This window comes from Lynx rufus, unplaced genomic scaffold (genome assembly GCF_022079265.1).
Source record: "Lynx rufus isolate CCGP_SWC_20201006 ecotype Redwood Valley unplaced genomic scaffold, mLynRuf1.p SCAF_8, whole genome shotgun sequence".
Lineage (NCBI taxonomy): Eukaryota > Metazoa > Chordata > Mammalia > Carnivora > Felidae > Lynx > Lynx rufus.
Window position 1 is genome coordinate 114,977,146 of NW_025814896.1, and position 27,292 is coordinate 115,004,437.

General features: G+C 36.7%; 1 protein-coding gene across 4 annotated transcripts in view; it reads left to right on the forward strand.

Annotated features, from left to right (window-relative positions):
• The window catches only part of MEMO1 (mediator of cell motility 1), a 126,647-nt gene that overhangs the window by 68,758 nt on the left and 30,597 nt on the right, over window positions 1-27,292 (forward strand). For 3 of the 4 annotated variants that reach the window (XM_047067493.1, XM_047067492.1, XM_047067491.1), the window contains 3 exons: window positions 10,029-10,097; window positions 17,507-17,619; window positions 19,575-19,686. In XM_047067493.1, coding sequence (XP_046923449.1) covers window positions 10,029-10,097; window positions 17,507-17,619; window positions 19,575-19,686 — 294 coding nt within the window. The remainder of the gene's footprint in view (window positions 1-10,028; window positions 10,098-17,506; window positions 17,620-19,574; window positions 19,687-27,292) is intronic. The other variant, XM_047067490.1, reaches the window with a different exon arrangement.

The window sequence follows — 27,292 nt, forward strand, 5'->3', positions numbered from 1 at the left end:
CCAAAATGGGGCTAGAACTTACAACCCTGAGATTAAGAGTTGCATGCTCTACTGACTGAGCCAGCCAGGTGTCCCTAAAAAAAGTTATTTAACTTTTATAAAATTTAGCTCTCTGGGGCCAGCTTTTCTTAGATTTTACCTTCATAGGCATAAATTCTGTAAGGGGAGCCTTAAAAACAAACAAAACCCAACTCAGAACCTGAGTTTTAACAGATTGCTCATTTGTATATTGATGTAGATTAAATAGAATGATGTTGTTAAAGAATAAATATCGACCCATAAACCAACTGTTGATCAATCTTAATGATTTTAATCTATATGACATATAGGCAGGCACAGTTGGAAGATTCAGAAGAATTTAATTTGATTTAAAAATATCCTTTGATTGAATTTAGGATCGCCTTACGTATCTTGAGGTGCAGGAAACAGTGTGTTGCCCAGAGATATATACTGAAATGATCTCATGGACTAGGAGTTCCAAAAGCCTTCCTACCATGACTGCAAGACACCTTGATGCCAAAATTGTTGTTTATCTTGCAGTACGCAGGAATATCTCAGGAACCCTTAGAATGGAGCTGTACAGTTATGCATCACTTAAGAAACCTCATATTGGAGGAGCACCTGGGTGGCTCAGTCGGTTAAGCTTCCAACTTCAGCTCAGGTCATGATTTTGCGGTTTTGTGCGTTCGAGCCCTGCGTCAGGCTCTGTGCGGACAGGTTGGAGCCTGGAGCCTGCTTCGGATTCTGTTTCTCCTTCTCTCTCTGCCCCTCCCCCATATGTGCTCTGTCTCTATCAAAAATAAATAAAAACGTAAAAAAAAAAATAAATAAACCTCATGTTGGATAGAAAAATATAATCAGATAATTGGAGAGGTTACTTACACAAGTAAAGGGGCTTACTTACACGATTAAGCAGATACTGTGGATATTGAAGCACTCTTCATGTATTTAAACTAGAGTTTGATTTGTTACTAGTTAACCTAGTAGGAGTAGTATGGAGTAAAGGATACTTTCACTTTTCATTGTGCCCCTTTTTTATTGTTTGACTTTTTTACACTGTGTGCATGTATTACTTTTTTTTTTTTTTAATTTTTTTTCCAACGTTTATTTATTTTTAAGACAGAGAGAGACAGAGCATGAACGGGGGAGGGGCAGAGAGAGGGGGAGACACAGAATCGGAAGCAGGCCCCAGGCTCCGAGCCATCAGCCCAGAGCCCGACGCGGGGCTCGAACTCACGGACCGCGAGATCGTGACCTGGCTGAAGTCGGACGCCTAACCGACTGCGCCACCCAGGCGCCCCTGCATGTATTACTTTTAACACAAAAGTGAGTTTAATAATTTTAAAAAGCTGAGGAACATTTATATAGAAGACCAGTTTACATACTGTGAGGCATACCTGTTGAGCTCCACCAGTGTATCATGAGACAATGAATCTTCACAAATCATGTAGTTCGTTTAAGTTACTGGAGATGTATAAATTGTTTATTTCTAGTCCTTGTTTATTTTAAGTGGTAGGTTATTTATGGCAGTATCTCAGGTCCTGTATACTTTAGCGGTCAGACAATCTAGATGTGGAACATTGTGGTCAGTTTGTTCTTATTTGACTTGGATAATTTTAATACCTTTTATTAGTTCATAGTATTGTTTACTTAATACTTGTAAGATTCCATTTTTAAAAATAAAATATTCTGAATAATGACTTTTGAACCTGGACGTTTTTTGAGATATAATCATTTAAATAAAAAAAATTTTTTTTTGATGTTTATTTCTTTTTGAGACAGAGAAAGAGCACGTTCATGCACAAGTGGGAGAGAGCGAGAGAGAGAGAGAGAATCCCAAACAGGACTCAAACTCATGATCTGTGAGATCATGACCTGAGCTGAAATCCGCTTAATTGACCTAGCTGCCCAGGTGCCCCTCATCTAATATTTTTTTATGAAGCAGGAATCTTGGGGACCTTTGAGCAATGCCTGTGAGAGTAAAAGAATAAAAGACGAGGTGCAGCAAAGTAAAATGGAGAGTCGCAATGTGAGGCCGCTGCTTCTGGGAACTGTTTATTTTTTTTTTTTTTTTCAAAAAAAAATTTTTTTTTTTCAACGTTTATTTATTTTTGGGACAGAGAGAGAGACAGAGCATGAACGGGCGAGGGGCAGAGAGAGAGGGAGACACAGAATCGGAAACAGGCTCCAGGCTCTGAGCCATCAGCCCAGAGCCTGACGCGGGGCTCGAACTCACGGAGCGCGAGATCGTGACCTGGCTGAAGTCGGACGCTTAACCGACTGCGCCACCCAGGCGCCCCTGGGAACTGTTTAGAGCCAGTTGTTCATGTTAATCCCATATGCTCCCAAGTGTTTTTAAATTTAGTTTCTGGCTTTCTAGATCATAGCTTTAGTAGATCTTATTGACTTTTCTTATTGCTGCAGGAGATTATTTTATCTGGTCCAATCTTCTCATTCCATCTAGGGCAATCTTTTTATTTTGTATTTTTGCTGCTATTAAATAGAACTAGGCTATGAGAACCTGATTTTGTTGAGTCCAAGTGTTTTTTTATTGTTCTCCATATCCTCTTTGATGAAAAGCCTCTCATAGAATATGTGGTAGGCTCTTGGCATTCACACTTTATGCTATTCACCTATAACCTTTGAAGGTCTCAGAATGAATAAGTGAAAGTCCATGTCATGTAGTAATTGGCAATTTTCCTCACATAGGAATTTTAATTATACCCACACTGCAAGGCTGGCTGTGTGCGAAACTGAATGACCATGGAGAGTACCCTTGCATCCTCATTTGTTGCAGCTCTGTGGGGGATACAGAAATTCTAGAAGGTTAGGAGGTGAACTGGTGTGTAGGAACAAGGACAGAAGCAGAAGTACCCTGTGTTATAAGAAGGATCAGTTTTTAGAGACATGTTTTTAGTCTAATGAGAAATGATAGGTGTTACAGTATAAATTTGTGTTTGTCTTCATGAGGTTACATTGGGAACCAGAGTGATCTGGAAAAGCGAACAGGGATGACTTTGCATTAAGGTTTTAAGAGCCTTGAAAGACTGATTGGAACATACTTTTATGATGTATATTCAACGTTTATTTATTTTTGGGACAGAGAGAGACAGAGCATGAACGGGGGAGGGGCAGAGAGAGAGAGGGAGACACAGAATCGGAAACAGGCTCCAGGCTCTGAGCCATCAGCCCAGAGCCCGATGCGGGGCTCGAACTCACGGACCGCGAGATCGTGACCTGGCTGAAGTCGGATGCTTAACCGACTGCGCCACCCAGGCGCCCCTATGATGTATATTCAAATATCTGTGGAGCTCACATTTTCTTTTTTTAAATTTTGAATGTTTATTAATTTTTGAGAGCACAAGCAGGGGAGGGGCAGAGAGGGAGGGAGACAGAATCCGAAGTGGGCTCCAGGCTGCCAGTACAGAGCCTGACACTGGGCTTGAACCCATGTGAGACCATGATCTGAGCCAAAGTCAGCCACTTAACCGACTCAGCCACCCAGGCACCCCTGTAGAGCTCACATTTTCATTGCTCTTCTGACTATAGGCACAAATGAAAAACACCTTAGTTGTTCCCTTAGTGAAGCCTCTTTTATTGTGAATGATCCCTTAATGAAACCTTGCTTCCACATGTATGTGTAATCATAGATTCTATTAGCAGGAGAAGGGTGTAGGAGTAGAGGATCATTAATGAGATTTGATGATTGTTACCATGGCTCTCTTACTTACCATGTGTCTGGGCCAGGATAAAGGAAAGTACTAGAAATTCTTTTCTTTGGCTATGATCTTGGTCCTTTTATGAAGTAGAGTTTCTCAGGATATGGGTTAAGAGGGATGGTACACTTAATGATTTTTTTTAAACACTCCGCAGTGTATTCTCTATTCAAGTTAATAAGATTCTTCCTCTCTTTTTACAACTGTTTTGTCTTCTAGCAGACTTTTAAGCCCTCAACTTGAAAATCTGAAATTATGAAGTCTGAGTTCTACTATAAAGTATACTTTATACTTTATATATATATTATATGCTTTATATATAATATATATACTGAATATACTATAAAGCATACTTATGTCAGTTAATCATGTTTTCAGAACCACCCACCTTCCCTACAGTCTTATAGGATATATGGTATTCTTCCAGTTCTTAGGGTCGTTGATTTTCCTACACCATAAAAACATTCCCTTCTTCCTTAAAATATGTAAAGGTCTCTTACGGAGGTTAAGAATGGGTTCTGGAACTCTACTGCCTACCTTTTAAGTCCTGATGTGGCCACTTACTATTTGTGTGACTTAGAGTAACTATCTTAACCTTTCTGCTTTAATTTCTTCATCTGTAAAAGAAAAATAGTAATTCCTACCTCATACGGTTGGTGTGAGGATTCAGTGAATTGCTGTCTTGCCTTACGTGGATGAGTGACACATAGTAAGCTTTGAGTAAATGTTAGTTTATTATCATTATCGTAGTTACCCTCTTCCTTCTCCTCTTCCTCATTCCCCGATACCTCCTTGGTTACTAAGCTATGTCACTTTTTCTTTTTACAGTGTAGGTCGTTCATATCTCATTTCCCACTGGCATTGAGACCTTTCTAGACCATGACATTACTACCACAGGCCAAATTTTTGAGAGAGAGCCATTTAACACTTCCTGTCTCTGATCTTATATTTTTCAGTTCTAGACTAGTAACAGTTTCGTATTGTCACTACACTGCTCCAGAGTGTACAGCAATTTTTCAGTAACTTGTTTTATCAAGCCCAGACTCCTTTGTCTGTCTCTGCCTTCAAACTACTTCTTGTTCCACTCAGGCCAGTCTCCTATTTTCTCACCTACGTCATACACTTGGGGCATTTGCACATGTTCTTCCTTCAACTTTGATGCTCTTCCTTTGTGCCTTTACTTCTCTACTCTTACTATTATTTCTATCGTATCTGTACTTCAAGAATCCCACATTTCTACGACAACTTTCTGGCTTTTAAGAACTGTGGTTGAGTAGGAACAGGATTGATGAAACTGGGAGAGATTCACACTGGAAAGACAGACTGAGAAATCGGAGTATGGAATGAAGGTCAGGGCCTTTAAATTGAAGAATGGCAAATAGGAATTAAAGTCTGAAAAGCTGATCTAAGATGTATCAATTTAAAGAATAAGGGTTGGGACATGGATGGATAGGATATGAGTGACAACTGAGAGCAATGCAGTATTGAAAATTTGAGATATTATTCTGGTTTGATACAGACCAGGACAGATGCTGGTGGATCAAATGGTTTTTAAGGTCCACCTGACTAGGGAAGCTAACATATTTCTGAATTGACAAGGGGGAGCCAGTAATGTTCAGGAACAGCTGTCAGGAATCTGAAGTAGTTTGTACTGGGGTGTTTGGCACTGGAGGATTGGGGACCGAATTGGAAACAATTGAGCCCCTGGTTAGGCTAGAATATCAAGATCAGCAAAACCGAATGTGCTGAGCCATAGAACAACTTACATTTCTTCTGGCTAAGATTAGAACCGGGTTGTGGAGAATATTGCTATACTAAAGCAACTTGATAGGCTCTCTTGCCAGAAGTATACAGATAGAGTGACTACCATTAACCCAACCAATAAAACCTTTAGTGATTTTAGTGTGCTTAGTGTAGGTACCATATTACTTAACTCCTGATTAAGCACACTACTATCCTGTATTGCTGTGATTGACTTATGTGAATCTCTTTTTCTCTATTCATATCTTAAGCTAGATCAGATGATGGCCCTTTTTAAAACAGCTCTATTGTGGTAGGTTAACCTGCAGCTGCATATATTTAAAGTGTACAATTGGATACATTTGAAATATGTATACACCTATGAAACCATCACAGTGAAGATAATGAACATATTCATCATCCTCAAGTTTCCTTGTGCCCTTTTGTGATTCATCCCTTCTGTACCTCTCTGCCTCTCCTTTCCAGTCACATCCATTGACTTATTCTTTGTTGCTACAGATTAGTTTTTATTTTTTAGTGTAATGATACAGTATGAACTCTTTGTTGCATTCTCTATTTTTTTTTTTAACCATCTTTTTAAGTATAATTATTTCTGGGTGTATCAGTAGTTCCTTTCTGTTGCTGGAGAGTTTTCCATTATATGACTGTATCTCCATTTTTTTGTGTTTTTGTTTTTAATGTTTATTTATTTTTGAGAGAGAGAGAGAATGAGAGCAGGGTAGGGACAGAAAGAGAAGGAGACACAGAATCTGAAGCAGGCTCCAGGCTCTGAACTGTTAGCACAGAGCCCAACATGGGGCTCAAACTCAAAAACCGCGAGATCATGACCTGAGCCAAAGTTGGACGCTTAACCGACTGAGCCACCCAGGCACCTCTATACTTCCATTTGTTTATCCATTCATCTTTTGAGGAATTAGGTTTCCAGTTTTTTACTGTTGCAAATAAAGCTGGGATGAGCATTTGTGCACAAATCTTTGTGGTAATAATGCTTTCATTTTTCTTGGGAGTGGAAAGCTGGGTCATATGGTAGGAGTATATTTAACTTTTTAAGAAATTGCCAAACTGTTTTCGAAAGTGGTTGTAACATTTTACATTTCCAGTATACATTTCCACTTTACATTTTGAGTATAGCTCGAATTTCACTTCTGCATCCTTAACATACTTGATATGGTCATGTTTTTTGGTTTCAGTTATTCTACTGGCTGTTTAGTGGTAGCTTTTTGTAGTTTTAATTTGCCTTTCCATAGTGACTGAATGACGTTGAGCATTCTTTTGTCTGCTTATTTGCCATCCTGGTATATTCACTAGATTCTATATACAATGACGGATCCATTCATCCATCAATGGACATTTGGGCCTTTCCGTACTTTGGCTATGGATGTGTCTCTTCGAAACAGCACACCTGTATCCCTTGTATAAATACCTAGTAGTGCAATTGCTGGATCATAGGGTAGCTCTGTTGTTAATTTTTTTGAGGAATCTCCATACTGTTTTCCAGAGTGGCTTCACCAGCTTGCATTGCCACCAACAATGCAAAAGAGATCCTCTTTCTCCGCATCCTCGCCAACATCTGTTGTTGACTGAGTTGTTAATGTTAGCCATTCTGACAGGTGTCAGGTGATATCTCATTGTGGTTTTGATTTGTGTTTCCCTGGTGATGAGTGATGTGGAGCATTTTTTCATGTGTCGGTTGGCCATCTGGATGTCTTCCTTTGAGTAGTGTGTATTCATGTCTTTTGCCCATTTCTTCACTGGATTATTTGTTTTTTGGGTGTTGAGTTTGATAAGCTCTTTATAGATTTTGGATACTAATCCTTTATCTGATACGTCATTTGCAAATATCTTCTCCCATTCTGTCAGTTGCCTTTGAGATTTGCTGATTGTTTCCTTCACTGTGCGGAAGCTTTTTATTTTGATGAGGTCCCAATAGTTCATTTTTGCTTTTGTTTCCCTTGCCTCTGGAGACATGTTGAGTAAGAAGTTGCTGTGGCCAAGATCAAAGAGGTTTTTGCCTGCTTTCTCCTTGAGGATGTTGATGGCTTCCTGTCTTACATTGGGGTCTTTCATCCACATTGAGTTTATTTTTGTGTATGGTGTATAAAAGTAGTCCAGGTTCATTTTTCTGTGTGTTGCTGTCCAGTTTTCCCAGCACCATTTGCTGAAGAGATTGTCTTGATTCCATTGGATATTCTTTCCTGCTTTGTCAAAGATTAGTTGACCACACATTTGTGGTCCATTTCTGGGTTTTCTGTTCTGTTCCATTGATCTGAGTGTCTGTTTTTTGTGTCAGGGTCACAATCTCTTGGTTGGAGTTCGAGCCCTGAATTGGGCTCTGCGCAGACACTGCAGAGCCTGCTTGAGATTCTTTATTTCCCTCTCTCTTTGCCCCTCCCCTACTCTCTCTCCCTCTCTCTCAAAAATAAACATTTAAAAAAAAAGTGTATGAAAGTATGGAAGGAAATATTCTTCCTAATATTTGAAGACTTATCTAATCAGCAGAGAAGTCATTCATGTCAGGCATGTGTTTTCATTGTTCCACAGTTGTCAGTTGCAGCCATTGCTTAGCTATGGACATAAGAATTCAGTCCATCAATAGATGAATGGATAAAGAAGATGTGAGATACACACACACACACACACACACACACACACACACACACAGAGGAATATTACTCAGCCATAAAAAAGAATGAGAGCTTGCCATTTGCAACAGCATAGATTGATTTAGAGGGTATCAAGTGAAGTAAGTCAGAGAAAGACAAATACAGTATTTCACTCCAATGTAAAATTTAAAAAATAAAACGAACAAAGGAATAAAGAGACAAACAAAAACCAACCTATTAAATACAGAGAACAAACTAGTAGTGGCCAGAGGGGAGGTCTGTGAGGTTGATGGGTGAAATAGGTAAAAAGGGTTAAGAGTATATACTTCTTGATGAACACAGAGAAATGAATAGAATTGTTGAATCATATCTTATATACCTGAAATTAATATATCCCTGTATGTTATGTTATAAGAAACCATAGGAGACTCTTTTTTTTTTTTAGGAGACTTTTTTTTTTAATTTTACTTTTTATTTTTAAGATTCACACCCAAATTAGTTAGCATATAGTGCAACAATGATTTCAGGAGTAGATTCCTTAGTGCCTCTTACCCATTTAGCCCATCCCCTCTCCCACCACCCCTCCAGTAACCCTCAGTTTGTTCTCCATATTTATGAGTCTCTTCTGTTTTGTCCCCCTCCCTGTTTTTATATGATTTTTGTTTCCCTTCCCTTATGTTCATCTGTTTTGTCTCTTAAAGTCCTCATATGAGTGAAGTCATAGGATTTTTGTCTTTCTCTGACTAATTTCACTTAGCATAATACCCTCCAGTTCCATCCATGTAGTTGCAAATGGCAAGATTTCCTTCTTTTTGATTGCCAAGTAATGCTCCATTGTATATATATACCACATCTTCTTTATCCATTCATCCATCAATAGACATTTGGGCTCTTTCCATACTTTGGCTATAGTTGATAGTGCTGCTCTAAACATGGGGGGTGCACGTGTCCCTTTGAAACAGCACCCCTGTATCCCTTGGATAAATGCCTAGTAGTGCAATTGCTGGGTCGTAGGGTGGTTCTATTTTTAGTTTTTTGAGGAACCTCCATACTGTTTTCCAGAGTGGCTGCACCAGCTTGCGTTCCCAAGGAGACTCTTAACTATAGAGAATAACAGGTTGCTGGAGGGGTGGTGGGTGGGGGCTGGGGTAAATGGGTGATGGTTGTTAAGGAGGGCACTTGTGATGAGCACTGGGTGTTGTATGTAAGTGATGAATCACTGAATTGTACTCCTGAAACCAATATTACACTATATGTTAATTACTAGAATTTCATAAACATTTGAGAAAAAAGTTTAAAAAATAAAAAGAAATTTTAAAAAGATGAGTTATTTTATTTTTTTTTTAATTTTTTTTTCAACGTTTATTTATTTTTGGGACAGAGAGAGACAGAGTATGAACGGGGGAGGGGCAGAGAGAGAGGGAGACACAGAATCAGAAACAGGCTCCGAGCCATCAGCCCAGAGCCCGACGCGGGGCTCGAACTCACGGACTGCGAGATCGTGACCTGGCTGAAGTCGGACACTTAACCGACTGCGCCACCCAGGCACCCCAAGATGAGTTATTTTATAGGATATTTGATTTATTTAGATTTGACTTGCTCTTGGTCTTACTACTATGTAATAGTCTGCTAATGGTATTGAAGAGGAATGTATAAATTCTATTAGTATTACATTAGCAACTTCAAGTAAGCCTTGAATATCTAAATTTAATTGTCCTGTAGACCAAAAATGTTACAAAAGACTTTTTAAAATTTTAAATTGGAACATAAAGCAATTATGTGTTTTCTGTTGTCTTCTAGAGTTTGCATCATTAGCTATATTGCTTTTATTTTTACACTCACTTCTGTTATGTTTACCATAGTTTTATTTCTTTCAAAAGGTTTTTTTGTTTCAGAACATCTTGATTTTGAATCTGATGATTAAATTTAAAAACATTTTGTTTTTTAGCCATGCAGGATATACGTACTGTGGGTCTTGTGCTGCTCATGCTTACAAACAAGTGGATCCATCCATTACGTAAGTAATACATGGTTTTGTTTAAATGGGAAAAGGTTGGGAATTATGTCATAACTGCTCTGTCATGAAGTAATTTGCTTTTGCGTGCTTATTGTCATATACTCGATTTCATTAGGAATTTGACTTTTTATTTAATACCTTCTATAGATTATGAGAAGCTTTTGTATTGTTTTTCATTTCTGAACATTTAGTCTTGACTTTTCCTTTTGTTGGTAAATGTTTAGTTGTGGAACTGTTAGAAGGTTAAATATTTTGGTTTTTAAAGTTTTCTTTCAAAACCCAGGAGATGAACATCTTTAAGAAGAATGCAGAGGACTTTGTTCTGTGTTAATCATTTTGTAATTAAAAATTCTTTATTGTACTTGTGGTTAATGAAAGAAAATAATATTTCATTGACAAGATGAAGTAGCTGAATTATTTTAGAATCTGATAGTGAACTTAATATGGCGTTTGAAGCATGTTAGCTCTTAGTAATTTGGTGGGAGCTCTGAAATTAGCTTTAAAATTTTTTTCTGGCAAATTGAGACTTATAAAGTGATACACTATTCTCTAAAATAAGAAATTTGTGAAGTTGGAAAAGCTTCTGCTAGAAATAGTCACCCAAATTACTTAATTTACTGACTAGCAGTTTATTTAAATAGTTAATTCACAAATGTGAACCAGTATCAGGCTCCAGTCTGTATGCTAGTTTTACAGACACTCTACACATAGGTAAAGTCAGTTATCTTCCCTGTGTCAAATGTTGATTGCTAGGTTCGAGTTGTGCTAGTGGCGGTGGATGTAATCATTCCAAGGAAGTAACTCACAGCAGCCATGAGTTTAAAAAGGAAGCCTCACCCCACAGCCTACTCCTTTGCCTTTGAGCAATTTGTTCAAAAGAGATGCTCTTTTTTGTTCTTATGTAGTGTGCTCTGCGCATTGTATCATACCTCTGTTGGAAATTATTTTTAGTAAGTTTTTCATAATAAATAAAATAATGTTGCCAAATTGATGAAGTTTTGGTTAGCCTTCATTTGTGTTTTGAGGAGTGTTTTAGCAAGTATTTAATACCTATTTAATGTACAATTTTAACTAATGTATTTCATATGTAAGAGCAAAAATAGATTGGAAAGATTTTCAGAAGCTTCCTTCATTTGATCCTGGGTCTGTAAATCAGTGATAATCAAACGTAGTTTATATGATAGCCTTTCCCAAACCTTTTTCTTTCTTTCTTTCTTTCTTTCTTTCTTTCTTTCTTCCTTCCTTCCTTCCTTCCTTCCTTCCTTCCTTCCTTCCTTCCTTCCTTTCTTTCTTTCTATATATATTTAATGTTTTTTATTTACTTTTAAGACAGAGAGAGACAGAGCATGAGTGGGGATGGGGCACAGAGAGGGAGACAAGAATTTGAAGTAGGCTCCAGGCTCTGAGCTATGAGTACAGAGCCCGATGTGGGGCTCTAACTCAGGAACTGTGAGATCATGACCTGAGCCGACATTGGAGACCTGAGCCAATGTTGGACGCTTAACCAACTGAGCCACCCAAGCGCCCCTCCCAAACCTTTTTCTATTTGATAATGTTATGTAGAGAGATATAGAATCTATATTGGTAGAAGCAGAAAGCATGTATTCAATAAGTGGATAGAAAGTGAGAATGGGAAGAAAAAGAGAAAAAGGAAGAAAGCCAAGGACTAAGATGATGATGATAAAGTGAGTGAGTAAAGAGAGGCAAATGATGCATGATGATGTGATCAGCCTATTTTTGTAATTAGTATATAATAATTGAATTTTGAATACATCTAAAGGTCCTAATATTAAAAATAATTCACAGTCATAGCTGTATTCTCTTGAAGGTGGCTGTCCTTGAGATTGGCAGTGTTACAAAGTTCTTTGAGAAAATAGAGAAAGAACATCCTCCTGGGAACTATGAAAAGTATAGAGAAGAAATAACAGTCCAAGAGAGATTAAATTCTATACCACTAGCTTCCATTCTTACCTTCCATACTAATTCATTCCCTACATGTCAACCACGATCATCTTTTGTACTATCTTGTACTTTGAATGGATCTTTTACCTTTGCATCATTTCATTAGCATCTTACATAGAACATTTAGATGATATTTGTTTTTTTTAATGTTTATTTTTGAGAAAGAAAGAGAGAGAGAGAGAGACAGATAGGGAGGGAATGCGAATGGGGGAGGGGCAGAGAGAGAGGGACACAGAATCCGAAGCAGGCTTCAGGCTCTGAGCTGTCAGCCCAGAGCCCAACATGGGGCTTGAAGTCACAAACTGTGAGGTCCTGACAAGCCGAATTCGGTTGCTTAACGGACTGAATCACCCAGGCACCCCTAGAAGATATTTGTTAATTGAGTTATGCCAATCTTTTGAATGTTGACATTTCATTAGAAAGTGCCAAAAAAACACATTTGTTGATATTACCACAAATTTCATCAGAAATATCTTTAATTATTGGGAAGCTGTTAATTTCATAGTCGTAGAAGTTTTGCAGAAGTCTAATTTTCACTGGAAAACTTCAGGTATATCTTGGGTAATGTTTTCTTTGAAGTGGCAGGCCAATTTTGTTCATTTTCTAGGAAATTTCTGCTAAGTACCTAAATTGGAATAGCCATAATTTGACTACAGTCATTTTTTGAAGTAAAAATTGTGTTCCATGAAAAAAAGGTCTAGGTTTGGATTACACTCAAAAATCACACAAATGTTTTCCCTGAGACATAATTCTATATATATCAAAAGTGCTTTATGCATTTCAATCACTACAAATTTAAACATTTGTCATACAAAATATTTTTATAAAATTTTACTCAGAGTTCAAGATTTATTGGAAGTAAGTGATACTGGCCTTAAAAAAACAAGCAAAAAACCTTGGTGTGGGTGGAGGTAACGGATGTATGACTAGTAGTGCGTTCTGATTCCATTATCTTGATCACAGTTCTGATGTGCTAATGGTTTAATTTACCCAGCTGCATTTTTGTACCATAAATGCAGATGGCAACATAGTGGGAAAGGCAGGTTCCTCATTATTACTAAAACAGTATTGATTTTGTGGACTTCTTGGAAGGGTCTTGAGGCATCTACAGTCCACAATTCAAGAAATGCGGTGATACCAGGATGATTGGATTTAGATTATGGGAAAGGTGTTGGGGAAGGCATTTGATTTTGGGGAAGGAAATGATTTTGAAGCCAAGCAGAAGGAACAGTAGCATGTGTGAAGGCTTTCGCCTAGATGTAGTTGTTCCAGTCATCAAAGAACCGCAAGACCAGTATCATAGACTATTGTGATCAAGGGGTGGGGGTGGGGAAAGTAATGCAAGACGGGGCTAGTTCACTGAGACTTTAGAACCCATTTTAAGGATTTAAAAAAAAAATTTTTTTTTCAACGTTTATTTATTTTTGGGACAGAGAGAGAGACAGAGCATGAACGGGGGAGGGCCAGAGAGAGAGGGAGACACAGAATGGGAAACAGGCTCCAGGCTCTGAGCCATCAGCCCAGAGCCCGACGCGGGGCTCGAACTCACGGACCGCGAGATCGTGACCTGGCTGAAGTCGGACGCTTAACCGACTGCGCCACCCAGGCGCCCCCCATTTTAAGGATTTTAGATCTTATCCTCCAATTATATGAAAAATCACTGAAAGACTTTAAAAAAATTTTTTAGCATTTATTTATTTTTGAGAGAGAGAGAGAGAGAGAACAAGTGGGGGAAGGGCAGAGAGAGAGGGAGGGAGAGAGAGAGAGAGAGAGAGAGCAGGGCAGGGGCAGAGAGAGAGGGAGACACAGAATCTGAAGCAGGCTCTAGGCTCTGAGCTGTCATGCAGAGCCTGATGCAGGGCTTGAACTCACGGACTGTGAGATCATGACCTGAGCTGAAGTCGGACACTTAACTGACTGAGCCACACAGGTGCCCCAAGACTTTTTCAGCAAGGGAGTGATAGGATCTGATTTATGTTTCAAAAGGAGTAAAGGAATTTAAAAAATGATGCATTTAAGTAAGTTCTTTCCCATAATTATCATTGCTGAGTCTTTTCCTATTACTAAAACTTTAATTAAAAACCTGGAATTCAGGATGTACTTAGATAGTAATTTGATTTTGATTTATATCTTTCAGAAAGCCTTTCAGTTAGGAAAAGAGAGCCAAAGGAATCTTCTTTGTGGCCACATGTCATTTAGTTCTTCAGTTAAAATATCTCCACTTGCCAGGAAACATCTTTAGAGAATTACTTGTATTCCATTATTTAGATTAAATTGTTGAATATTTATAAGGGCAGATACTAAGGTAACTTACATATTTGATGCATAGACTATAATTCTTGTAGTAAGTAATTCCACAAATGTGAATTCTCTGGAGGTATTATATATGAACTACATTCCTTTCTTTCTTTTTAAGTTTTATTTATTTATTTTGAAAGGGAGAGAGTGCAAGCAGGGGAGGGGCAGAGAGAGATAAAGAGAGAGAGAATCCCAAGAAGGACCCTCACCGTCAGTACAGAGCCTGATGCAAGGCTCAATAACATGAACCGTGAGATCATGACCTGAGCTGAAACCAAGAGTGTGTTTAATTGCAAGAATTTTGAAATTAATTGAAGGAAGGGAAAGTGACGTTGCTTCCAATGCCTGTATTACTTACTTCTCTTCAAAATATTCCTGTGGCCTTGGTGTTTATGGATCTAGCAATCTAGCAGAAAGAAAGAAAATAGTGTTTTTTATTTACATTATTAATTTGGTTGGCATGTAGCCAACAAAGAGACCCATTTTGAGATTATGCACTTTTTTTTCCTTCTTTTCATTGTCATGTAGCCTTTTTTAATTTTGGGGTTCATCACTTATAAGGGTTTTATATTGATGTGACCTAAACTTTTTTTCTGTGTTGCATATGAGTGAGTTTCTGCCAAACTAGAAGGAGTCTGTTGGGTACACAACTGGCGAATTCAGATGAGTGGGAACTCTTCCCTGTAGGTGTTACCATTTCATCCAGGTTGGGTCTGGCAAAAAAGGTGAACAAGGTAAATAAATAGTCAGGTACCAGAGGAGGCAATTAGACTTTACATGCTGACCTCTGATGTTTATTTCTGGAGTAGTGCTCCTATTTTGGTCACTGTTAGAACCTTGCTACACTTACCTAGAAACGTATCTATGTCTTGAGTTTAAATTGGTGTTTTAAAAGTCATCTCATATTTTAATTATATATGATGGATTTCCTAGAAGTGTTCTGATTTTAAATATTCTATTCTTCTGTCTTTTCATAGAAATGCATTCCTCAGTCATAAAAATGCCTTCTTTTTCATACTTGATTCTTGGTTCATGTAATAGCCATCCTTAGGCAAGTCACCTGAGCACTCAGAGTTACCATTGTCTGTTTCCCACATTAGACTTTAATTTTAAAAACTGTGGTGATATTTATGTACTGTTAAGAGTACTGGTAGCTCTTTTGTTCATTTAGGATTGTAATTTGATTTGATCTTTGGTGTGTGTGTGTGTATGTGTGTGTAAATGGTTGTTGATTTGCTCATAGAGGTGATGACAAGAAGTGAGTATTAGTAGTGTAAGAAGAGGGGGAGGAAAGGAGATTATGATTTTAACTAGAAATGGCCTGTGGTTCAGGTCTTATGGTTTTCTGTATATGACATCTTGAGGAAGTTTTGGGACTCTAAACTGAGAATTGCTGTTTCCTTATCCACAGCATTCTTACCGTCCCCTCCCGCAGCCATAGCATGTAACATATAGCAGACAATAGGTTGTCTTAGCTGTAATTGAATTTTATGAAAATAAGTATATTGCCTAAGTACATTCCTTGACTTGCAAGTTTTTTTCCATTCTTTTTTTTTTTTTTAGGTTTTTTTTTGATGTTTTATTTTTAAGAGAGAGAGAGAGAGAGAGAGAATGAATGAGCGGGGGAGGGGCAGAGAGAGAGGGAGACAAAGAATCCGAAGCAGGCTTCAGGCTCTGAGTTGTCAGCACACAGCCCCATGTGGGGGTCTAACTCATGAACTGCCAGATCATGACCTGAGCCAAAGTCAGACGCTTAACCATCTGAGCCACCCAGGTGCCCCTACTTGCAAATTTTTGATATGAAAAAACTAGGTCATGTCTCAGTCTTTGTCCATTAATTGAGCAATGAGTAGTAATTAATTTTTTCTAGGTACATAGCTTATCATATAACCCCTTCTTTCTCATAGGTTTGGTTTCTCGAGTCTAAAAGTTTGTGTGTATGTGTGGTGGGGGGAAGTTTCGTTCATATGAATCTGGGAAAACAGAGAAAATGGATAGTTTTAGAATTTAGATTGTAGGGATGTTTGAGGTAAAATGAGGGGAAGTTAATTTTACTCTTGATGTCAAGATAAAGGGATTACAAAGATTTAAGCTATAGTTTAACCCAGTTCTTTTCTTTAGCTATAGTGCAAATAACACATAATCAAATTTCTTTGTTTTTGAGAATGACTTCTACTTGAATGGGAACAGAGAAAGCTTATTATACAGAATTTTTCTCAACAAGATTCCTTTTTTCTCTGCTATGGTAGAAATGTGGAAATAACTTTATCAGAATGGTTCTTTGTAGTGATATTTTGTATGGAGTTTTATAAATTATGCTATTATGTATTTCTATTAAAATTGTGGCGGATCTTCGGAGGCAAGGTTAGAATGTGTTAGTATTTTAAGATTTTATTTAATAGCTGAAATGTTTAAATTCAGTTAATATAGCTACTGACAACCTTCTGTATCTTAGGCATTGTGAATACAGAAATGATTTTAAGCATATCAGTTGCTTTACTGTAGATCAGTAAATCAATAACTAGTATGCCTAGGTGTTGAAAATGGTTCCTTTAAAGGCCTTCCAACAAAAAGACAAAGATAAGGAATTGAATTTAATTAACTGAGAAGCAAATCATTAGTGGGCATATTAGTTTGCTAGGGATGCCGTAATAAAATACCATGAAGTAGGTGGCTGAAAACAACAGAAATTTATTTTCTCACAGTTCGGAGGCTGGAAGTCTAAGATGAAGGTGCTGGTAGAGTTGGTTTCTCCTGAAGCCTGTCTCGTTGGCCTGCAGACGGCTGTCTTCTTGATGCCTCTTCACATGGTCGCCTCTCTGTGCATGTGCACCCCTGGCATCTCTTCCCCTTCTTATAAGGATACCAGTCACTGGATTCAGTCCTTACATGAACAGCCTCATTGTAACTTAATGATGTGTTAAATACCTTAGCTCCTAATATGGTTATGTTCTGAGGTACTGGGATGGAACTTCACCATAAATTTTAGGGGTGCATAATTTAGCTCATAACAGTAGGTAATGAAATCAGTCAAGAAGGAAAATGGTACCACATGTGATTTTTAAAAATTACTTGTTTTTTTCCCTTTCGTTTAATAAGGTTTGTGTAGAAGTGCAATTGTTCTGTGCTTTTTGTTGTGTATCTCCTAGCCGGAGAATTTTCATCCTTGGGCCTTCTCATCATGTGCCCCTCTCTCGATGTGCACTTTCCAGTGTGGATATATATAGGACACCTCTGTATGACCTTCGTATTGACCAAAAGAGTAAGTATATAGAAATCTTATAGCTTTTAAACAGCTAAAGAGTTTTTAAAATAAGAATTGTAAGTTAATTTAAAAAATTGAAAATGTGAATATTGTAAGTATTCTCTCAGTTTTAAAGATAAAATTGATTGCAACTTATCTGCAAACAGCAAAAACAAAGAAAGGATATCTTCTGTATGCCTAAAAGATGACTAGACTTTTTTTGCCAGCCACAAAAATCTCTGTCAGGTCCACTAGTCTCCAGACTGTTAGTGGTTACATCTGTATTGAGGGAAGTACCATGTACTCACTATACCACGAGACAAGAAGTTAGTATGCACCGTAACTTGATGAAAGATCCTGGACATGTTAGTCTGCCTCTGTGTTATTACTTGCCTCATTGTAAATAGATTATGGTGATAATGCCTTTATTTCCTCTCAAATAATCTTTATGGGGGGAAAGAAATAAGATGGTACTTGTGAAACTCTGAAACAAAAGCTGAAATAAATCTCAAGTGTATTTTATTTTTAAAACATGCCTGTTACTTTGATATATTTTTTCCATAGGATTTTAGAAATCACATCTTTATTTAGTTGTATCTCACTTTATCCATTGAATGTATAAATTAAAACCTTTGACTTTATAATAGTATTTTTGGACGAGGGGGGAGCATAATTTTAAAAATATAGAACTGTACAGAGAATAGTGTAACAAATATTCTTGTACTTACCATCCACAGTTGACTCAGAATTTTTCCCTTATCTGAATTCCGTTTACTTTCCCAAAGACCATCTTTATAACTTGCTGTGTATTCTTCCAGGGCATCAAATTACATTTTAAGTATGTTGTGTGCTTATTGTTTCTAGAAATTTTGGAACACATTCTTCTGTAGAATGAAAGAAGCCATTTGCAAAATAGATAATCAGCTCGTTTTCCTATTTTTAGGCCTAATTTTTCATAGTTTGGGGTTTTCATTACCATGGAGTATTAGTAATTTGTTGTTAGAATAATTTTTACTAATGAAGCTGGAGTATAACTAGCCTTACTACTCTCTGTGATGCTCTTAGGGGACACACTTTATTTTTAATACCTTGGGGCATTCAGAAAATTTTGGTTTTAGATAGCATCCTAATGAGGGAATGGATGATTTTTGATAAGGTATAGTTTTGCAAAAAAAAACAAAAAACAAAAAACAAAAAAAAGAGTTATACTGTCATTTGTGTCTTTCTCTGATATTGGTAAACCCATTTATAAAAATGTTGGTTCTCTTCTATGATAAAACTATTCTTACTCATTTTACATATTAAATTTCATCTTTTTTTTGATACAATATCCAGTTTTAAGTTTGATTTATCAGAAGGGTCTGAATTACTAGATCATTTTAAGATTATTTATGGCATGGTACTCTGGTGAATTTATGTTCTGGGCTGCCCCAGAGGCCTAATTTTTAATTTTGAGGAATATAGCATGCTTCCTAGGAATTTTCTGTTCCCAGTGTGGCAGGCATCTGAGGTGGGAAATAATAATCCCATAGATTTTATTATAAAAGAAAACAAAACATAAAAACTGTATTATTAACCTCACAAGTAGGTAGATCAGTGGCTTTGCCATATTTTACTAGGAGTTCTAATCAACTATGTTCTTGTTGGCATGTGCTGATTAAAGTCAAGGAAAAGCTTAGACCCAGAGGTGATTTTAGATGTAATGAAAAGAACTGATGAAAATTTTGAATTACTATTTTAATATAACTGTGTAATATATGAAAGTGTTAAGTAGTCATTACATGTGTTATTGCTTTGTCTGGTATATAAAAAGCTACTTTTTTCTTCTTTTTTTAAGATAAAAATGAGGGAAATTATTATGTGGTACTTCTGTCTCTTGCCAAAGCGTGTAGTTTTTTGTTACTGAGTGGAGTCTCACAGAATAAGGATATACATTAATATATTTGTTTTACTATATTTTGAAATCTCTTTAGTTTACGGAGAACTATGGAAGACAGGAATGTTTGAACGCATGTCTCTGCAGACAGATGAAGACGAACACAGTATTGAAATGCATTTGCCTTATACAGCTAAAGCCATGGAAAGGTATACTGATTAATATAAGAAATCCCAGAGAAATCATAAATATTAATTTCTTTGGAATTATTTTCACTGGGTAAAATATTTAGGATAAGGAGATATAAAAAAATTTTTTTGTTGTTTGATGGGCGCCTGGCTGGCTCAGTTGGTAGAGCATGTGCCTCTTGATCTTGGAGTTGTGAGTCTGAGCCCCACACTGGGTGTAGAGATTACTTAAAAATAAAAAGTCCTAAAAAAGTTTTTTTTGTTCTTTGAAATGATATAAAAATTTGCGATAGATTTTCCTATTGTGGATTGAGTTGGTTTTGACTAGTTTGCCTATAAAGGCTGACCATATGAATTGATAATGGTTGTTTTATTGGGTGATAATATTTTAAAAACCTGTGTGTGTGTGTGTGTGTGTGTGTGTGTGTGTGTGTGTATGTGTGTATGTGTGTGTGTGTGTGTGTGTTGATCTGCCTGTTATTTTATTCATTAGACATTTATCTCAGAATAACAGTTACATTCTTTTATGCTGTAAGTAAGTAATCACACAATTTTAGATTTGGAAATTACATAGAAGGTCATTTATTTCAGTCTTATGCAAAGTACATGAATATCTTTTAAAATATGTGTGACAGATTATTATTTGGGACTCCTAAAGGTCTTCCAGTGATAGGATGTACACAAAACTACTAAGTAGAATGAGGACAAGGACAGTATCTATTTTATTCTTCACTTGTATCCCAGTGCATAGTGCAATGCCCATTACATAGTCATTAATGTATTTTGTAAAAAGAAAAATTTTTTAAAGAGCTTTCTTTCTTCTTTTAGGGCAGTATTCAAATTAGAAAGTCTTCCTTTTGTAGGTCACATTTCTCTAATTTTTCAACTGTTTCCTTTATATGGACTTAATATTCCGTGCATAGTTTCACTAGTTCTAAATGTGGTGAGATTATTCCTTCTGGATCTTGTCCCTATATTCTCTTAGTAAAATACGGGGTATATCATATAGGTTTTCAGTAAATGTTTTTTGATTAAATGATCAATGTAGCCCGAGATCACATTAACATTATTCATGCTGATATGGCTTACATACTATTGGCTAATACACTTGTGGTCAGCTAAAACCAAGTCTTTTTCATACAGTTAAATTGAATTATTTTCTCTCTTGTACTTTTGGGGTTTCCTTTCAACCCTCAGTTACTACTGTTTAATTTTTTCTTGTTGGTTTTAGTCTATTATGGTAGTCTTTTTGGATCATTTCCACTCTTAATTCTGTTATCAAAGTATTATTTAACTTCTCTCAGTCTTATGTTATCCACATCTATACACAGTGATAACTATGATGAATTGTATATGCCTGAAGAAGTTTCCAAAAATCAGTGTGATAATAAATTATAAAGAATATAATTTTAGGTTAATTGTGTTTTACTACATTCTAATTCTTCAGAAATTGTTAAACCAATGTATGCTGTTTATTTCTCGGAATGCTAGTATAATCAGAACACTCCATTCTTCAGTTACATAGAATAAGAGAAAACTTTTATTATTTCCTGAAATGTTTGCATATTTTGTTATGAAAAAATATATTTTAGACCTGGTAAATTTCAACACACTAGAACCAGTACAATTAAAGCCAATAATATCCTTAAGGAAGTTTTAACAAAATAACATTTTTTGTTATTTCAAAAATAAAATGTGTAATATTGAAAATTTAGGAAAATAGAAACTTAAAATCAACAAAAATTCTTTTTAATAATTCCCCTTCTATTAAATGGTGTTAAATAACCACTATTAAATTATATCACTTCTCAAGAGACCTTCCCTCTCTCCCAGATTACATTTGCATCTCTGATACTGACTAGTACCTAGAAGGTACCTAGTGCTTTTCCTTTATAGCCTTTGGTGCACTCACTGTGTATATTAGTTATGTGTTACTGCACAAGATATTGCTCCAAAACTTAGAGGCTGAAAATCACAACTATTTTATTGCTCAAAATTTTTAGGTCAAGAGTTTAGGCAGGGGACACCTTGCTCTGGTCCTTGAAGAGTTGACTGAGGTAACCTGAATGGGGTTAGAGGATCCAAGATGGCCTTAGTGCTGGTTTTTAGTTGTTAGTTGACCTCATTTGTTCTCTAGGTAGCTGGTTCATTCATCAACCAGGGCTTTTCTCTCTTCTTGGCTTCTGTCTAGAAGGATAGCCTGGATTTGTTTACATGGTGATTTTGGTAACAAGAGAACAAAAACAAAAGTTTCTCAGCCTGTTAAGGGCTAGGTCTGAAACTACATGGCATTATTTTTATCACAGTCTCTTTTTTAAAGTAGAACACAATGTCAGCCAAGATTTAAAGGAAGGAGAAATAAATAGAGTCCGCCTCTTTTTTTTTTTTTTTTAAATTCTAGTTAGTTAACATATAGTATAATATTGGTTTCAGGATTAGAAATAGATGATCAATACTTTTCTTGATGAGAGAAATAGCACGTGTATACAGGAATAGGAAGAATTGTTGGCAGCCATCTTTGCAGATGGATTACCACAGTTCTTCTGGTGGGCAATTCAGTGTTTCTCCAACATGCAGTATTCAGCCCTCTTAAGATGCCCAGAAATCTCATTCATTTATACCCTCAGGTTCAAAGTCTGTTGCCTTATGATCTGCATGAGGTTAAGATGTGGATGAGGCTTTCTGGGTACAGCTCCTCTTGATTTGGATACCTGTGAACTAAGAAGACAAGTTTTACTCCATTCCCACCCTGCCATACACTCAGTATACAATTTTGAGACAGGAACACTTAATCACAATAGAGCCTCCTAGTGGAGAGTGAAAGAATGGCAGCCTCTGACCCAAAGCATTTCTGGAATCTGATCAGGGAACAGAGAATGTTCTTTGATTATGGCTTGTTTCTGGCTTCTGGTTGCAGCTTCATAATTCCTTATTTTTCTCAGCTCTTAGCTTGCTCCTTTGGGCTCTTGGCTCTACTCACTGACTCATTTTTATTTCTCCATAAGAAATGGGCCTTGTTTACACCTAAGTAGCCATTTCAGTTGGCTTCATGTATGTGACAGTTTGAAAACCTAAAGGCCTCTCTCTTTTCATTTGGAACAGTGGTTGTTTTAGTCCAAACGGATAGAACTCCATTAAATACTGTGGGTTTTCTATTTATCAGTTTATAAGTGCATTCCATTAGACAAAAATTGCATCCACAGTTCTTTCAGTGACAGGACTCTCTCTACTTTGGATCCCAAGTTAGGATCCTGTAAGGTTCTTAGAAGCCCTTTTGCCTATCTAAGAGAGTATTTAAGCCTTACCTTACTAAGTCTTTCTGTTTTGGGGGCTCATTCAGTTAACTGTCCAACTCTTGATCTCAGCTCAGGTTCTGATCTCACAGTTTGTGAGATCTAGGCCTGCATTGGACACTGTGCTGAGAGTGTGGAGCCTGTTTGGGATTCTCTCTTTCTCCTTCACTCTCTGCCCCTCTGCTGCTTACTCTCACTCTTTCTCAAAATAAGTAAACTTAAAAAAAGTCTTTTTGTGGTCTTAATAAAAGGTTTTACAGATGAATTTTTGATTTGATGATTGTGAGCCCATGATTTATTGGCAGCACTCCGAATTTGATCTTTGTCTTTATGTTGTTTCTTTGACAGTCTCTTGCTATCTGTAGAGGCTAGTGATGAGAAACAGCTATTTTCCAACTAGGCAACTCCTGCTTAGAAATCTTTCGTTTAAATTCTGCATGTAACTCTTTAGCTCATGTTATTCTTCTTTTACCTTCTCACACTTGGCTATAGAGAAGCCAGTGACACTTTGAATATTTTGCCTGGAAATCTTCTTAGCTAGATCTACGTGTTCACTAGGTATATTTTTAATGTTCTAAGTTACTACTTGGAATTGTGTGTAATTATGCTAACTGTTGTGACAGTAAACAATACGGGCCCCTTTTCTCCTGGTCTTGCATAGCAGTTTCCTTACTGCTCTTCCAGTTTACTGTCTTCTTCTTGCCCTTTCGATTCTGCCTGCCTCTGTGTCCTCAAAGCCAATGTTTTAGGTTTTCTGTTCCAGTAGTAACCTTTTTAAGCACCATTGTTCGTCTCACTTACCTACTGTATATAGCATAACAAATCACCTCAAAGTGCCTTTTTTTTTTTTGCTTATGACCCTGAACTAGACATTTTGTCAGGGGTGAGTGCTTACAGCTCGTCTCTGTTTCATCTGCTGCCAGTTGAAGCAGGCTGATGTAGGCTGAAGGCTCTAAGATGCCTTCACTTGTTGTCTGGGGCTGTGATGCTGGTTGTCTGCTGAGGCAGCTTGGTTCTCGTCTTCGTGATCTCCCATCTCCCATCTCCACCTGTTGTCACTTGCCCTTCAGGGCCTCTCTCTTCCCATGGTGTCCTCTTGCAGGATAGCCTTGGACTATTATGAAGTTCATGGCAGTTCAGGGCAGCAAGAAAGCAGGCTAGAAGTGTTCAGGCCTTGTAATATCTAGGCTTGGAACTGGCACAGTGTCAGGCCATATTCTACTCGTTGAAGCAAGTTTCAAGGCTAGGTTCAAGGGGAGGGAGAAAGAGACTCTACTTTTCATGGGAGGAGTGGCATGAGCATTCAGAAGTGGGAGGAATTTTCAGGGATGTTACCTAAAGGCAGCCTACCATAGTACCACTGCAGTTAAATAGCTCTTTTGGTGATTACCTGTTTGTCACCTATCCCTGGTAATTCCCCAATCTTCTCTGTGCCTGAGGGCAGCTTGTCTTCACCTTCCGTGCCCAGCTCGGTACCTGGTACACAAAAGGATTTCTGTAATTAATTGTTAAGTGAATTAATAATGATCTTCCCATTTGCAATACTTTCATTAAATAGTTTTCCCAAAATGAGGTCAGATGTTCTTTTTTATTAGCTGCTTTTCATATCATGACCATATTTCCATGTCATTTTTACTCTTTTTGATTGAGTATACATAGACTTTGTAGTATATGTTTATGTAATAGTTTAATCAATTGACCATTTAATTTCCTAACTTTTCTTTCATTTTTTTCACTATAATCATTACAGATTTTTAAAAATTAAATACCTAAGGTGTTACTTATAATTCTGTGTATTGTCTTAAACAGATTTAAAAAACAATACTCATTTCAACTTTTAAAATAATAATGAGTAGTGTAAAGAAGAAAACATGATATGACCCATAATCTCCTTGCTTGGTTTGATCCTGTTGACATTAAAAAAATACTTGTACAGTGCCGTACATGGCTTCAAAATGTAAATAGCATCAAAAAGAATAAAATTAACAGTTAAAGCCTCCCTGCTTCTCCTCAACCAATGTTGATTAGTAGTAGAAATTGTTATGCATATGCTAACAATATATGTATGCATATGTTTGTGTATATATATATTATATATATAAGATTTACATACATATTTATTTGTGTGAATAAAACCTGCAAATGAGATAATATCTTAGGTACTTTATTTTGATCCTTTTTTCCATGTATTATCTTTACTATTGAAATTCATAATAATTTTTATATTGCTAATAATTGTATCCAGACAGTTAGGATATGTAGAAATGATCCATTTTGAAAAAATTGAGTTAACTCTGAAAATTAACAGCACTGGATCTCAGCTCTTCTTTTTTTTCCATTTTATTTTACTTGTTCAGTTACATTTAATGTCTCCCCCCCCCCACATTCTTTCTGTGTCATACCCATGTACTGTTTGTTTGCAGTTTAAAATTTTAATTGATTTTTTTGGCAATTTATATACAGTAAAATGTACTCTTTAAGGCACAGAATTCTGTGAGTATTGACAAATGCAGAGTTGTATATATCCACCACAGTCCAGATATAAAACAATTCCTCTGCCTCAGTTGCACAATTTTTTGTTCAGAGAAATGTGCAGAGTAAATAGAATGCTTTAGTAACTTTGAAAGTGTTCCATTGAGAAATATGGCACTCTAAAACCATTCATGTTCATTATAAAAATAGTCATCATTATTATCTTAGCCATTTACTACTTTTTGTTACTGCCAATATTTTGGAACATAGACAACTTGAAAGTACAGTACAATGTACTTAAATCTGTCCCATCTTCTGCTTTAGGTTCTAGTCAATCTTATAAATTCAGTGTGGTTAGGATTTGATAACTCTTGAAGTGCTTAGACTATTATAAAAAAAACCAGCAACTTGATTTTGTGTAGTTTACCCAGATATTTAAGCTGAAGTCTTGTAATTCTTACGTTTGTCCATATTGATTATATGTTTGAGTTCCTCGAGTGAGAACACTATCCGATGGCTTGGTTTGGTATTAAACACTATTAACTGAACAATTTTCTCTGTTCTTAATGTCTTGCATTAGTGTACATTTGTTACAGTTGATGAAGAAATATTGATACATTATTAATACCTAAGTCCATAGCTTAATTAGGGTTCCCTTTTGGTGTTACATAGTTTATGGGTTTTACCAAATACCTAATGTCATGTTATCTACCATTATAGTACCATACAGAATCATTTCATTGTCCTAAAAATCCCCTGTACTCTGCCTGTTCATCCTCTCCCCCTCCACTCCCCCCAACCATACCCTGGTAACCATTTACCCTTTTACTGTATCCATAGTATATAGTCATATTGTTTTTGGAATGTCATATAATGGAACCGTACTATATGCAGCCCAAGTTGGCTTCTTTGATTTAATAATATACTTTCAAGATTCCTCCATGTCTTTTTTTGGCTTGGTAGCTTATTTCTTTTTATTGCTGAGAATATTGTGTTCTATGGATGTATCACAGTTTATCCATTCACCTCTTAAAGGATTACTGGTATACTTGGATTAATATCTCTCACATGTGTTACTGCTATCTACTTATTGCCCTTGTTTTTTATTACTTTTTTGCTTTCTGTTAATGTTTCTGCCTTCTGTGGTTTTAAGTGAGCATTTTATGATTCCATTTTTTTCCCCTCTAAGCATACCAGTTATAGTACTTTTTTTTAAAGCTTTGGTGGGTGCTCTAAAGTTTGCAACATACATTTGCAGTGAATCCAAGTGCACTTTAAAACAACACTGTACTGTTTCATAGGTAGTACAAGTATCTTATAACAGTATTTCCTATTTGTCCTTCCTGTCTCTTGTAATACTGCAGTCATTTGTAAGTTATAATTACGGCATGTTGCTACTATTAAGTTTTGAAGGAATTGTTATCTCTTGGATCAATTAAGAATAAGAAAAATACGGGTGCCTGGGTGTCTCAGTTGGTTAAACATCAGACTCTTGGTTTCAGCTCAGGTCATGATCTCACAATGGTGAGATTGAGCCCTGTGTAGGGCTCTGCTCTGACAGTGTGGAGACTACTTAGGATTCTCTCTCTTCCTCTCTCTCTCTCTCTCTGCCCCTTCCCTGCTCATCTGTGCTTTCTGTCTGTCTGTCTGTCTGTCTCTCTCTCTCAAAAATAAGTAAATAAACTTAAGAAAAATAAGAAAAATAAACTGAAATAAACTAAAGATGTTGCTTTATTGCTTTCTTTCTTGATGTAGATCTGAGTTTCTGACCTAGATCATTTTCCCTTTTTCTGAAGAACTTTTTAACAGTTGATACCTCTGATTGTATTCTTTAGTACTTGCTATTTTGGGTTGAAAGAAGG